Here is a 14,213-nt window from a genome sequence, read left to right as displayed (position 1 = left end):
TATCTGTTCTTCTGACCAGGCTTCGCGTCACTACATCCTCGCTTGCCTGGGGCTCAACAAACAGGATTTAGCAGATTATCTATTGACGGTGTTGGATTTTTTGACGGTGTATAATGTCATGGACCTGGTCTAGCACTGATGGCCAATGGGGGCGTGCAACAACAACAACAACAACATAAGATATTATAAATTTATAAATAATATAATATTATAAATTTATGAATAATATAATATTATAAATTTACAAATAATATTATATTATAAATTTATAAAAAACATAATATTATAAATTTACAAATAATATAATATTATAAATTTATAAAATATTATGAATATCATTTTACTTATATTAAAGCGTTGAATAAACACAGCTCAAAATTTGCATTCATGCAAAATTTACATATACATCTCAAAGTTTTCATTATTATATATTCATGAGATTGATTAAACGTATTTTCCCAAGTTCGTGGAAATAAAGTGTCAAAACTAAATATATGTCGCAAAGCTGGATGAAACAGTGCATTCAATGTATTTTTATATTTATAACACTGCAACAAGTTTTATTATTTCAAGCCTTTTCAAAGGAAACAATGTTTAATTTTAATAATAAAAATCTCTTATACGCTCGAAAATCGAACAACCGCTACTGTTTTAAGAGAATGTATTATGTGAAAACAATACGTTTCAAGAGTCACAATTGATAACTTCAGTTAATGAGAAGAACGAAATGTCTGAGACAAGTTAAAATCTTTAAGTCTGTAGATTTTGTACGTCTTAAGGAATAGAATATAAATGAACGACTAATGAAGGACTCTCGATTCTATTTCGCTATTTACTCTTCCATTGCCGTTCCGTCAAATTAGTAACGAACCAGTTTCTTTGTCTTTTAAGATGGCACTAATTCACGTGGGGAGCTACAACAGTCATGCTAATGAGTTGGTAATTTCGAAACTTTTGTGGCATTTTAAGTCTAAAATCTGTCACTCTATTTTACTTTTTGGGGTATTGTGTTTTAATTATTAATTTCAAAGTATAAGAAAAATTTGAATTTATATTTTCTAAAGAAAACATAGGATTTTACACTTCGAACGACTCTCAAAATATATTCATATAAAGTAGTGATTTGACAACCTAAATGTATCTAGATGTTTCCTATTATAGATCAATTGAAGCTTAAAATGGGAAACTCAAATTAAAGCCGCACTCGTTACCTCTTACGGAATAAAACAATTCATTAAATTTTTCTTCGACAGTCAAATACAAAATTTTTACTTTAAAGCAAGCCTTTCATATTGTCAAAATTTTGCAATTTTCTACAAAAGACTTTTCTACAATTTGCTTCAAAAGAATTCTTCGTGACCCCATTAGGACTCAATAAAAATCCTAATAGCTCAATAAAAATCGTACAAGAACATGCCCAAAAGGATAAGTACAATATTGAATTGTTTAGATTGTATATTAATTATTTAAGGCTTTCAGTATTGTACCAACACACTGAAACCAATATATTGTACCAATATCTCTCTAGGATCACATGCCTGTTTTCCTGTTAAATTTATTTTTCAGCTTTGTATTTTTTACCAAATGTGTGTTTCTAAGAACTACAATTTTGAAAATCAGAAATCCTACTGAAACGTTACCACACGACCGAAAAAATTACCAAATAAATAGCTTAAATACCATATATTTTGGCTTTATTTATCAGAATTATGCTGTTTTTTTTTACCGGAAATGTCATTACCATACAGAACGGTAATTTCACCAGATTCCTTTATCTCCGTGCAATAACCATATTTTTTTCAAATAACCATGGAAACTATAAAAAAATATTTTCAAATTTCTAACAGATTTTTATATAAATGAAACAACATTTAATAATGATAGTATTAAATAATTCAGTTTTTAACCAAACATACATATCAAACATAACATTTTAACCAAACACAATTGGGAATATAATATGAAATTTAAAACAAATTTCTGGTTAGCTAAAGGTAAAAGAGGGAAATCAAAGTCGATTTATGAGTTCCAAATATTATTTATTCCATCAAGTATATGGTGAAATACCCCTTTATTTTCTTCCGATGGAATGACTTTCCCTTATTTTTAAACCTTTATTCAAATTAAATTTCATGCATTTTTCTGTTTGGTTGCGTCTGTGTTTGACAAATAACTCTGAATGTCAAAATATTTGTCATTCCCATTTCGTTCTTTTAATGAAAATTGCCATCCAGGCATTTCAGCAAAATGCTTTTTTTTTCTCTCTCCAATTTCAAAATAAATGGAACCCTGATGCGGATTGGATTTGTGTTTACTTCTTTCTTGAGTGGAGCAATAAATGGAATTTTTATTGGAATTTGAATATTCGTATTTTTCTTTAGAACGATTTCTAATTCAGCAACTTTGGGACTGTAATGGAATGCATTGCGGTAGAAGTAAGTTGCTTTCGTGTAACTTTCATTTTTGTTTAGGAAGCTCAAACAAAAATGTTTTTAATGTTTGTGTCGTAACTGCTTATTTTCTGTAAATGGAAATTAGCACGCGAAAAGCAAATTAGTAGTGTCGTTGAATTTAAAAATTATTAATTCAATTGTCAGAATATTTTAATGACATTTTTCCTCATCTGAAAACAATTAGGTAATATATTGTGGAAACTACATTTCATGTGAATGGTGGACTTTCAAATGGATTTTTTTTTCTCTCAAAATGAAATGCATTTTGTGTACGAGCTATAACAACATACCTAGTGTGTGAAGTTTCATAAAAAATATTGAAAAATATAAAAAACATTAATTAAAATACATCTTTAGCTACGCATAATTCAATAATTCTGCCCTGCGACTGTTTTTTTAGATCAATTTTTTAAAAAAAACGATTTGGTCAGATAAAAAAGTATGTAACCAAATCTGAAACCAATTAGCTAATATATCATAGAAACTACATTTCATGGGAATGGAGGACTTTTATATTGATTTTTTTTTCTCAAAATGAAATGTATTTTGTGTACGATCTATACGATATACCTAGTGTGTGAAATTTCATAAAAAATATTGAAAAATATGAAAAATATCAATTAAAATACATCTTTAGCTACGCATAATTCAATAATTCTGCCCCGCAATAGTTTTTTTAGTTCAATTTAAAGAAAAAAAATATTTGGTCACATAGAATATTTGAAGAAAATATCACCTAAAATGCTTGTACATACATGCCAGAAATATGTTTCATTGTTTACCAGAAGTATCATTGTCATACAGTACGTAAATTCCACTAGAATGTTTAAAATATATTACGGTCGAAATAAGGTGCTTTCACATCGTATAACATTCCTTTCTGCTTCGAAGGCTAAAATCAAAACGTTTTTATTTTAGCTTCTTAAAAATAAAAAGTTTAGGGAAAATAAAAGGTTTAAAAAATATCACTTAAAATGCTTACATACATGCCAGATTTTTTTACGGTAATTTTACGAGAATGCTAGAAATATATTGCGGTCGAAGAAAGGTGCTTTCACATCGTATAACTTTCCTTTCTGTTTCGAAAGCTAAAATCATAATGTTTTCACTTTAGCTTCTTAAATAAAAATAAAAGGTTTGGGGAAAATAAAGGGATAAAAAAAATATCACTTAAAATGCTTACATACATGCCAGGTTTTTTTACGGTAATTTTACGAGAATGCTTGAAATATATTGCGGTCGAAGTAAGGTGCTTTCACATCGTATAACTTTCCTTTCTGTTTCGAAAGCTAAAATCATAATGTTTTCACTTTAGCTTCTTAAATAAAAATAAAAAGTTAGGGGAAAATAAAGGGATAAAAAAAATATCACTTAAAATGCTTACATACATGCCAGGTTTTTTTACGGTAATTTTACGAGAATGCTTGAAATATATTGCTGTCGAAGTAAGGTGCTTTCACATCGTATAACTTTCCTTTCTGTTTCGAAAGCTAAAATCATAATGTTTTCACTTTAGCTTCTTAAATAAAAATAAAAAGTTAGGGGAAAATAAAGGGATAAAAAAAATATCACTTAAAATGCTTACATACATGCCAGGTTTTTTTACGGTAATTTTACGAGAATGCTTGAAATATATTGCGGTCGAAGTAAGGTGCTTTCACATCGTATAACTTTCCTTTCTGTTTCGAAAGCTAAAATCATAATGTTTTCACTTTAGCTTCTTAAATAAAAATAAAAAGTTAGGGGAAAATAAAGGGATAAAAAAAATATCACTTAAAATGCTTACATACATGCCAGGTTTTTTTACGGTAATTTTACGAGAATGCTTGAAATATATTGCGGTCGAAGTAAGGTGCTTTCACATCGTATAACTTTCCTTTCTGTTTCGAAAGCTAAAATCATAATGTTTTCACTTTAGCTTCTTAAATAAAAATAAAAAGTTAGGGGAAAATAAAGGGATAAAAAAAATATCACTTAAAATGCTTACATACATGCCAGGTTTTTTTACGGTAATTTTACGAGAATGCTTGAAATATATTGCTGTCGAAGTAAGGTGCTTTCACATCGTATAACTTTCCTTTCTGTTTCGAAAGCTAAAATCATAATGTTTTCACTTTAGCTTCTTAAATAAAAATAAAAAGTTAGGGGAAAATAAAGGGATAAAAAAAATATCACTTAAAATGCTTACATGCCAGGTTTTTTTACGGTAATTTTACGAGAATGCTTGAAATATATTGCGGTCGAAGTAAGGTGCTTTCACATCGTATAACTTTCCTTTCTGTTTCGAAAGCTAAAATCATAATGTTTTCACTTTAGTTTCTTAAATAAAAATAAAAAGTTAGGGGAAAATAAAGGGATAAAAAAAATATCACTTAAAATGCTTACATACATGCCAGGTTTTTTTACGGTAATTTTACGAGAATGCTTGAAATATATTGCGGTCGAAGTAAGGTGCTTTCACATCGTATAACTTTCCTTTCTGTTTCGAAAGCTAAAATCATAATGTTTTCACTTTAGCTTCTTAAATAAAAATAAAAAGTTAGGGGAAAATAAAGGGATAAAAAAAAATATCACTTAAAATGCTTACATACATGCCAGGTTTTTTTACGGTAATTTTACGAGAATGCTTGAAATATATTGCGGTCGACGTAAGGTGCTTTCACATCGTATAACTTTCTTTTTTGTTTCGGAAGCTAAAATCAAAATGCTTTTATTTTAGCTTCTTTAACAAAAATAAAAAGTTTAGGGAAAATAAAAGGTTTAAAAAAATATCCCTTAAAATGCTTACATACATGCCAGATTTTTTTTAACCAGAATTATCATTACGGTAGTTTTACTAGAATGTTTGAAATATATTGCGGTCGAAATAAGGTGCTTTCACATGGTATAACTTTCCTTTCTGTTTCGAAAGCTAAAATCAAGATGTATTTATTTTAGCTTCTTAAACAAAAATAAAAAGTTTAGGGAAAATAAAAGGTTTAAAAAAATATAACTTAAAACGCTTGCATACATGCCAGATTTTTTTTAAAAAGAATTATCATTACGGTAATTTTTCAACAATGTTTGAAATGTATTGCGGTCGAAATAAGGTGCTTTCACATGGTATAACTTTCCTTTCTGTTTCAAAAGCTAAAATCAAAATGTTTTTATTTTAGCTCATTCTACAAGAGTAAAAGAAAATAGAGGAAAAAAAAAGGATTTAGAAAAGATATCTCCTAAAAAGCTTATATACGTGGCAATTTTAAAATATTTTTTACTTAAAGTGTTATTATCATATAATGCAGCAATCTAACTAAAATTCTTTTTCTCTGTGTACTAAGGAATGTACCAAAGGGCGTTGTTTAGTTCTAGAATGATCCATCTTACTCTGCTGATGAAGTGGAGTACAATTCTGAACTATTTTTAACATCAAACATTAAATATTTATGCTATTCAAAAGTCTATGAAGTAATATTATTTTGAAGGCAATAACTGATTAAATTTAATGACGAAACCATATAAATTAACTTTAATTAGCCATCGTCATAATTTTACTTTTTTAAAATAGAATACCACATGCTAGAGCATAAATAAATAATTTATTAATTAAAAAGCCAAAAATTGTCATATGCAATGTATTTTAACTTTAAATTATAAATATTAAGCAAAATTTATGAATTTATAAAACATAAACTGGAATTAAAGGAAAACAATTTCATTTAACTATATAATAATACAACTTTGATAAATTAGTATAATGAAATTAAAGTCTAGTTAGATAAATAATTTTATTTATCAAACTATACTTTAACTTTTTAACCATATAAAATTCTAGCTACATTATTAGATACAAGTTTGAAAATTGAAGATAAATGTGAGTTTATTGTTGATATTTCTAACAGAAAAGAATAAACAGTGAATATTCACAGAGAAAAAAAAGTATGGTCAAAACTACTAGTATATAGTAATATTTACCGTATTTTTGACTCTATGGGAACACCAAAGAGTTCTATAATTTTTACTGAAGCGTTTTACTAGTGATTGATTAAATTAACTATAAAATATGGTTTTATAATACATGATAAAATTTGGTAAACGGAGTACAGCTTGTTAATTTTATTATTATACCTTAGAGAATGGCATAAAATCCATTTACTCGGTTAAATGTACTTTTCAGTTTTGTATTTTTTACCATATGTGTGGTAATAAGAATTAAAATTTGGAAAACAAGAATTTCAGGTAAACCAATGCCACATGATCAGAATAATAGCCCAGTGAATAGTTTAAATACCGCTTTTTTTGTTTCATTAAACAGAATTGTTTGCTTTATTTTTGAACCAGAAATATCATTACCATTCAGTACGGTTATTTTTCCGGAATTTCTTTATTCGTGTGAAATTGCATGTATCATTGAATCTAGTTTTAGAGACTTCTTGTAAAAAATCTAGTTTTATTTAAATTTAATGAAAATGATTTATCGATAGACATCAGTTAAAAACATTATTATAAACATTACATTACATCAGTTAAAAACATTTTTATAAACATTAATCGATTTCCATTTTTATTTTAACGAATTCTTCTAAACTAATATAAACTTTATTTGAAGTACTGTTCTATTTCTATGCACTCCCATAAACTGAAATGCAGCCTCAAATATGAAACACTAGACCATATTAAAGCAGAGAAATTTCTATCTCTGCACCATTTGCATTTCCCATTTACATACACACATACTATATTTTACGTGAAATATTCTTCAGCATTGATGTTAGTGTACGCAAATGGCGTCTATCGAATACTTGCATAGTCATAAATGTAATAGTCTAGAGTGAAACTTTCATTCACTCGCTAGTGATACTTCCCACATTTGGATAGAAGATTTCTTTACAGCAATTCTTCTTTAGATATTGGATACATTTAACAGCGTTAATGTAAACGAAAAAGTTCTGTTTTTTTTTTAAATAAAATATAAGCATTTTGAATTACCTTAACCAAAATGGTTTTAGTTTTAACTTGTTGTATTAGTGTAATAAAAATATAAAATTTTAAATTCTCAATGATAAAATCATGTTAAATATAACTTTGTAATACTGTAAGTGCGTGACGTTAAATAGTTTGTACTTATAAAAACAATTTAATTAACTATTTTTCGTTTTAAATGTAATCGTATTTTTTAAAAATTAATGCTCAAATGAATATAAAATAAGCGAGTTGTTTAAGATTTTAAGTCATTAGCGTATGTATATTTGACCGAAGCGCCACCTTTAATTTTCTTTAGATTTATTTGTATTAATATTTCTCTTTAGGTTGCGTGGCAACCGGAGATAGTTTTTGTTGTTGTTCTTTTTTGTTGTAATTTAGAATTATAATTTTTTAGAATCCGTTTTTGATGCTAAATTATTAGTTATTAAAAGATTAAAGTTTTATATTGTTGTCATTCATCTGTAGAACTTGTAGTTCATTTGATTGACTTTATTTAAAAGGCGTCCGCATTATTTATTTTCACTTATTAACGACATTTTGTGGCGTCCGCGACAGGACGGTTGATACGCTACTTCTGATTTGAAAAATGTTTTTAGCATCAAAAGGATTTAAAAAGGAGGATCTTATTATTGTTGCCCAAGAAATTGGCGAAGTATTACCTCAAAAAGCTACTGTAGCGGATCTGAAAACGATCATTTTGAAAAGTAAAGAATATTTAGCTGATCCAGATTTTGTAACAAGTGTATTGGTAGCTGCTGTCAATGATCGACGACAAAAGGAGGAATATGAAGAAAAATTGAGACAAAGAGAATATGAAGAGAAACAAAGAGAATATGAAGAGAGAGAAAGTATAAGAAAACATGAACTGGAGTTGGCGAGAATTCAAGCTACATCGCAAAGAACCGGTGAGTCTCCGCCAAATATTATTAGTGCCAGTGCCAGAAAGCAGTTTAATTTGCCAAAATTAGAACTTAGGCAATTTAGTGGAGATTTAAAAGATTGGCTACCATTTTGGGGACAATTTGAACAAATTAATAACGATACAGATATTGCCCCTGAAAACAAATTTCAATACCTGATTCAGGCTACAACTGTTGGATCTCGAGCTAGAGAAGTTGTAGAAAGCTTTCCTCCAACAGCTGCAAACTATACCAAAGCAGTAGATAGCCTCAAAGCCCGATTTGGCAAGGATGACCTTTTGGTCGAAGTTTATGTTAGGGAATTGTTGAAGCTCATAGTTTCCGTTCAAAAGCATGAAAAGATATCTATGACGTCCCTTTATGACAAACTAGAGTCATATCTTAGAGCTTTAGAAACGTTAGGTGTTACGACCGAGAAATGCGCTTCAATACTATTCCCTGTGGTAGAATCTTGTTTCCAAGAAGAGTTTCTAAAAGCCTGGAACCGAAGTTCTTCCCGCGTTGCTTCAGTTGACGCCAAAGAGCGATTAACGAACATCATGGCTTTTCTGAAGGCAGAAACGGAAGGTGAAGAAAGAATTAATTTGGCCATGTCAGGTTTTGGCTTGGGATCTGATGAAAAACGCCTACCCTTTAAAAAGAAAGCAAGAGATTTGCCAACAAAAAGATTTTCAACAGCGGCAAATCTATTGACTACAGATGTAAAAGATTTGAAGAAAGTGTGTGTGTTTTGTTCAGGGAAACATAAAAGTTCAGATTGCTTTTCCGCTCGAAATATGACTTTAGCTGAAAGAGAGAACATAGTAAAAGAAAGTCAATGTTGTTTTGCCTGTTTAATGCAAGGACATCCAGTTCGTAAGTGCAAAGCTTTTATAAAATGTGTCATATGCGGTAAAAGACATGTGGTACTAATGTGTGAATCTTTAGCTGCAAAAAATCGTGAACCCGATAAATCTGGGCAGAAACGTGAAAGTTCTGAAATAAACATGTCCAACATCACGTACGGTCCGAAAGTGTTCCTTCAAACTATGAAACTAAAGCTGATATCTGATAGAAAAGAAATTGTGGTGAGAGCAGTTTTAGATTCTGCATCACAAAGAACATATATTTTAAAAAATTTGGCTGAAAAGATGGAATATGTTCCTTTGAGAAAAGATACTCTCATACACTCTTTGTTTGGTGGTCATAAATCAGATAAATTTGAACACACGTGTTATAGAATTAGATTAAGGAATCCAGAGAATAACTTGACTTGTAACATGGAAGCTTTAGATCAAGCATCTATTTGTGATACTATAACACCTGTTAGCTTTGGACCCTGGTTAAAAGAGCTTGAAGAAATGAATATAAAGTTGTCAGACGTCGGAAATGAGTCACAACCAGTTCAAATTCTGCTTGGAGCTGACGTAATAGGAAAACTTATGACAGGAAAGCGAAGAGTTTTGGCAAGTGGATTAGTAGCAATAGAGACACTATTGGGATGGACTTTAACAGGGAAAGCACCTGAAAATGATTTACCGTCAAGCAACGCAATGTTGGTTACTTCACTTTTAGTAAAAGAAATGGATATTTCTGAGATGTGGAGATTAGATTCTTTAGGAATAAAAGATCCTTCAGAACAAAAATCTAGAGAGGAAATGCAAGAAGCCTCAATGGAACATTTCTTAAATACAGTGAAAGTTGAAGGAGACGGCCGTTTTATAGTTAGTCTGCCATGGCTTGATCGGCATTTGCCTTTGCCAGATAATTATGATTTGGCGTTAAAGAGATTGCAAATGACAACACGCAAGTTGAAAACCGACAAATTGTATGATGCCTATGGAGAAGTGTTCAAGGACTGGGAGAAAGAGGAAATAATTGAAGAAGTTCCAAAAGAAGACATGGGAATACCTTGTCATTACTTACCTCATCGACCTGTGATAAAGGAGAGCAGCACAACTAAAATCAGACCCGTGTTCAATGCTTCTTCTAAGAGAAAAGGAGTTCCTAGTTTAAATGATTGTGTAGAAAAAGGGTTAAATTTGATAGAAGTAATTCCCTCAATGATAAATAAATTTCGAAGATATCAATTTGGCGTAACAGCTGATATACGTAAGGCTTTTTTGCAAATAAGTGTTTATGAAAATGATAGAAATTTCTTACGATTCTTATGGTATGGAGAAGATGGACAGATGAAACATTTTCGTCATCGAAGAGTTGTGTTTGGCGTTTCCTGTAGTCCGTTTTTGCTTGGAGCCACTATTCAATACCATTTGAATAATAAACTAGAAGAAGCAATGGGAGGGAATGAAAAATACCCTAAAGAGATTATACAGGAACTAATATGCAGTTTTTATGTAGATAATTGCCTCACAAGCGTGAAAACTGAATCAGAGCTGAAATAATTTATAGAAGTTGCTACTAATATTATGGCTGAAAGACAATTTGATTTACGAGGGTGGGAGTCTACTAACCCATCAGAGCCTAATTCTAGTGAGACCAATATTCTGGGAATGAAGTGAAATAGACAAAGTGATACTCTGTTAATTAATATTCCTGATATGAAAGACACAAAACATGAAAAAATCACCAAAAGAAGCATTTTAGCTGCCTCACACAGAGTTTTTGATCCTATGGGGATAACTAGCCCGGTATCGCTACGACCAAAATTATGGTTACAAAATTTGTGGAAAGCTAAAATTGGTTGGGATGATGAAGTTGACACAAAAACACGAGAAGATTTTACAAAGTGGCTAAGTCAGCTTGAATATCTGAAGCACATAGAAATCCCAAGGTGGTTACATTGTGACAAAGGTTACGAACGCATTTCATTACATTTCTTTTGTAATGCCAGTAAATTTGCGTATTCCACAGTAGTTTTCCTGAGAATAGAAGATGAAAGCAATGTTCAAGTTCACCTGATACAGAGTAAAGCAAGAATCGCACCTAGCGGGAAAAAGGAAACAACGATTGCTCGACTTGAACTTCTTGGTGCCACAATTGCAGCTCGTCTATCTATTGAAATAGTAAAACAGTTTCAGACGGACAAAGTTCATTTCTGGACAGACTCAACAACTGTATTAGCTTGGCTTAAAAGAGAAGATACATGGGGTGTATTTGTAGAAAATCGAGTTCAAGAAATCAGGAAATTGACTCCAGTAAAAGCATGGAGGCATTTGCCCGGATCTATGAATCCCGCAGACTTACCAAGTAGAGGTTGCTCTGCTCAACAACTTGGCAATTCGAAGTGGTGGGAGGGCCCCAGCTGGCTATATCTTTCCCACACACAATGGCCTGCAGCAGCTGACGAAATTTCCGTTAATGAAGAGGAGGTAAATTTGGAAAAAAGAAAACAAGTAGTTATTTCCATGGTAAATATTGAAGTAACGGAATTATGGTGTAATTACTTTTCAACATATAGCAGAAATGTAAGAGTAGTCGCTTGGATCTTACGTTTTGTCCACAACGTTTCACATCAGGATAAGTTAAAGGGAAATTTAATCTGTGAGGAGTTAACAAAGGCAGAAAGTGTGATTTTTAAATCAATGCAAACAACGCATTTCCAAGATGATAAATTTCTCGCCAAAATGCAAGCTTTTCGAGATAAAAGTGATATTCTGAGAGTCAAGACCAAACTGGTACATAGTGATGAGAATGAGAATTTCAGATGTCCAATCCTGTTACCTGCTAACAGTGTTGTGTTAGAATTAATCCGTGAAGAGCATATAAAAGCGATGCATGCAGGTCGTTCCATCTTACTCTCAAGACTCAGAGAGCGATACTGGATTCTTAAAGCTAAAAAGTTAGTAAATAAAGTTATTTCCAAGTGTGTGACTTGTAAGCGTCATCAAGCTAAACCAGTAGAAGTTCCTTTTGCGCCCCTTCCAAGAGAAAGAGTTACTCAGACAAAAGTTTTCCAAGTGTCTGGTGTGGACTATGTCGGTCCTCTGTATCTAAAATCGAAAGAAAAAGCTTGGATCGTTTTGTTTACCTGTGCTGTGTACCGAGCAGTTCACTTTGAATTAGTACGGTCACTCACTACAGATGCTTTCATTCAAGCATTCAGACGATTTATCGCAAGAAGAGGTAGAATATCGGTCATTTACTCGGATAATGGAAAGAACTTTGTAGGAGCAAACAATTATTTAAAGAATTTAGATTGGGACAAGATAGCTGGGTACTCAAACGCTCAGAAAATAATTTGGAAATTTATTCCACCCACAGCAGCATGGTGGGGTGGATGGTGGGAGCGGATAGTTGGAATGCTTAAGACTCTTCTGCGTCGTGTGTTAGGTAAATCTGTTGTGGATTATGAAGAACTAACTACAATTTTATGTGACTGTGAATCGGTTATAAATAGCAGACCATTGACCTACATTCACGATAATCCCTCTGAATTAGTACCTTTAACTCCGGCAACGTTTATATACGGGGAAGGTAGCAACAGCAACGAAACTCCCGATCTAGACCTTGTGAATCGAAACTCTATGTTGAAACGCGTAAAATTTTTGCAAAAATTACGTGAAGATCTCAAACAAAGATTTAGAAATGAATATCTTGCTCAGCTAGTGCACAAGGGAATAAGAAGGAATGATGTAATAAACATCGGTGATATTGTTTTAATAGGACAAGATAATGCTCGACGCATAGATTGGCCTATTAAAACAATATCACCGATGTTTATTACATCATTCCTTCGTATTCCCTTGTGCACTAGCTGAGCAAGATATTCATTTCTAAATCTTTGTTTGAGATCTTCACGTAATTTTTGCAAAAATTTTACGCGTTTCAACATAGAGTTTCGATTCACAAGGTCTGGATCGGGAGTTTCGTTGCTGTTGCTACCTTCCCCGTATATAAACGTTGCCGGAGTTAAAGGTACTAATTCAGAGGGATTATCGTGAATGTAGGTCAATGGTCTGCTATTTATAACCGATTCACAGTCACATAAAATTGTAGTTAGTTCTTCATAATCCACAACAGATTTACCTAACACACGACGCAGAAGAGTCTTAAGCATTCCAACTATCCGCTCCCACCATCCACCCCACCATGCTGCTGTGGGTGGAATAAATTTCCAAATTATTTTCTGAGCGTTTGAGTACCCAGCTATCTTGTCCCAATCTAAATTCTTTAAATAATTGTTTGCTCCTACAAAGTTCTTTCCATTATCCGAGTAAATGACCGATATTCTACCTCTTCTTGCGATAAATCGTCTGAATGCTTGAATGAAAGCATCTGTAGTGAGTGACCGTACTAATTCAAAGTGAACTGCTCGGTACACAGCACAGGTAAACAAAACGATCCAAGCTTTTTCTTTCGATTTTAGATACAGAGGACCGGCATAGTCCACACCAGACACTTGGAAAACTTTTGTCTGAGTAACTCTTTCTCTTGGAAGGGGCGCAAAAGGAACTTCTACTGGTTTAGCTTGATGACGCTTACAAGTCACACACTTGGAAATAACTTTATTTACTAACTTTTTAGCTTTAAGAATCCAGTATCGCTCTCTGAGTCTTGAGAGTAAGATGGAACGACCTGCATGCATCGCTTTTATATGCTCTTCACGGATTAATTCTAACACAACACTGTTAGCAGGTAACAGGATTGGACATCTGAAATTCTCATTCTCATCACTATGTACCAGTTTGGTCTTGACTCTCAGAATATCACTTTTATCTCGAAAAGCTTGCATTTTGGCGAGAAATTTATCATCTTGGAAATGCGTTGTTTGCATTGATTTAAAAATCACACTTTCTGCCTTTGTTAACTCCTCACAGATTAAATTTCCCTTTAACTTATCCTGATGTGAAACGTTGTGGACAAAACGTAAGATCCAAGCGACTACTCTTACATTTCTGCTATATGTTGAAAAGTAATTACACCATAATTCCGT

General features: G+C 31.9%; 3 protein-coding genes across 3 annotated transcripts; 2 read left to right on the top strand and 1 right to left on the bottom strand.

Annotated features, from left to right (window-relative positions):
• The first annotated feature begins 8,004 nt into the window (after window positions 1-8,004).
• LOC147802536 (uncharacterized) lies at window positions 8,005-10,722 on the top strand. The gene is made up of 2 exons (XM_087152760.1): window positions 8,005-8,151; window positions 8,239-10,722. Exons 1-2 carry the CDS (start codon window positions 8,005-8,007, stop codon window positions 10,720-10,722), a joined length of 2,631 nt encoding a protein of 876 aa, XP_087008886.1.
• A 156-nt stretch (window positions 10,723-10,878) lies between these two features.
• Window positions 10,879-13,038, top strand: LOC147802535 (uncharacterized). Its single transcript, XM_087152759.1, has one exon. The coding sequence runs from the start codon at window positions 10,879-10,881 to the stop codon at window positions 13,036-13,038; it is 2,160 nt and encodes a 719-aa protein (XP_087008885.1).
• A 15-nt stretch (window positions 13,039-13,053) lies between these two features.
• Window positions 13,054-14,012, bottom strand: LOC147802534 (uncharacterized). The gene is made up of 2 exons (XM_087152758.1): window positions 13,101-14,012; window positions 13,054-13,059 (listed from the first exon to the last, which is right to left on the bottom strand). The coding sequence occupies exons 1-2, from the start codon at window positions 14,010-14,012 to the stop codon at window positions 13,054-13,056; spliced, it is 918 nt and encodes a 305-aa protein (XP_087008884.1).
• Window positions 14,013-14,213: the final 201 nt, after the last annotated feature.

This window comes from Parasteatoda tepidariorum, chromosome 10 (genome assembly GCF_982258835.1).
Source record: "Parasteatoda tepidariorum strain Cologne lab strain chromosome 10, Ptep-v5.0, whole genome shotgun sequence".
Classification (NCBI taxonomy): domain Eukaryota; kingdom Metazoa; phylum Arthropoda; class Arachnida; order Araneae; family Theridiidae; genus Parasteatoda; species Parasteatoda tepidariorum.
This window is presented reverse-complemented; position numbering and strand designations above follow the sequence as displayed.

Excerpts from the sequence above, each read along its gene's own strand:
- LOC147802535 (XM_087152759.1), top strand. The coding sequence starts at position 10,879 with ATGAAAGACACAAAACATGAAAAAATCACCAAAAGAAGCATTTTAGCT.
- LOC147802536 (XM_087152760.1), top strand. The coding sequence starts at position 8,005 with ATGTTTTTAGCATCAAAAGGATTTAAAAAGGAGGATCTTATTATTGTT. Across the intron at positions 8,152-8,238 it reads ATTTAGCTGATCCAGATTTT|AAACAAAGAGAATATGAAGA; the intron begins GTAACAAGTGTA and ends GAATATGAAGAG.
- LOC147802534 (XM_087152758.1), bottom strand. The coding sequence starts at position 14,012 with ATGCAAGCTTTTCGAGATAAAAGTGATATTCTGAGAGTCAAGACCAAA.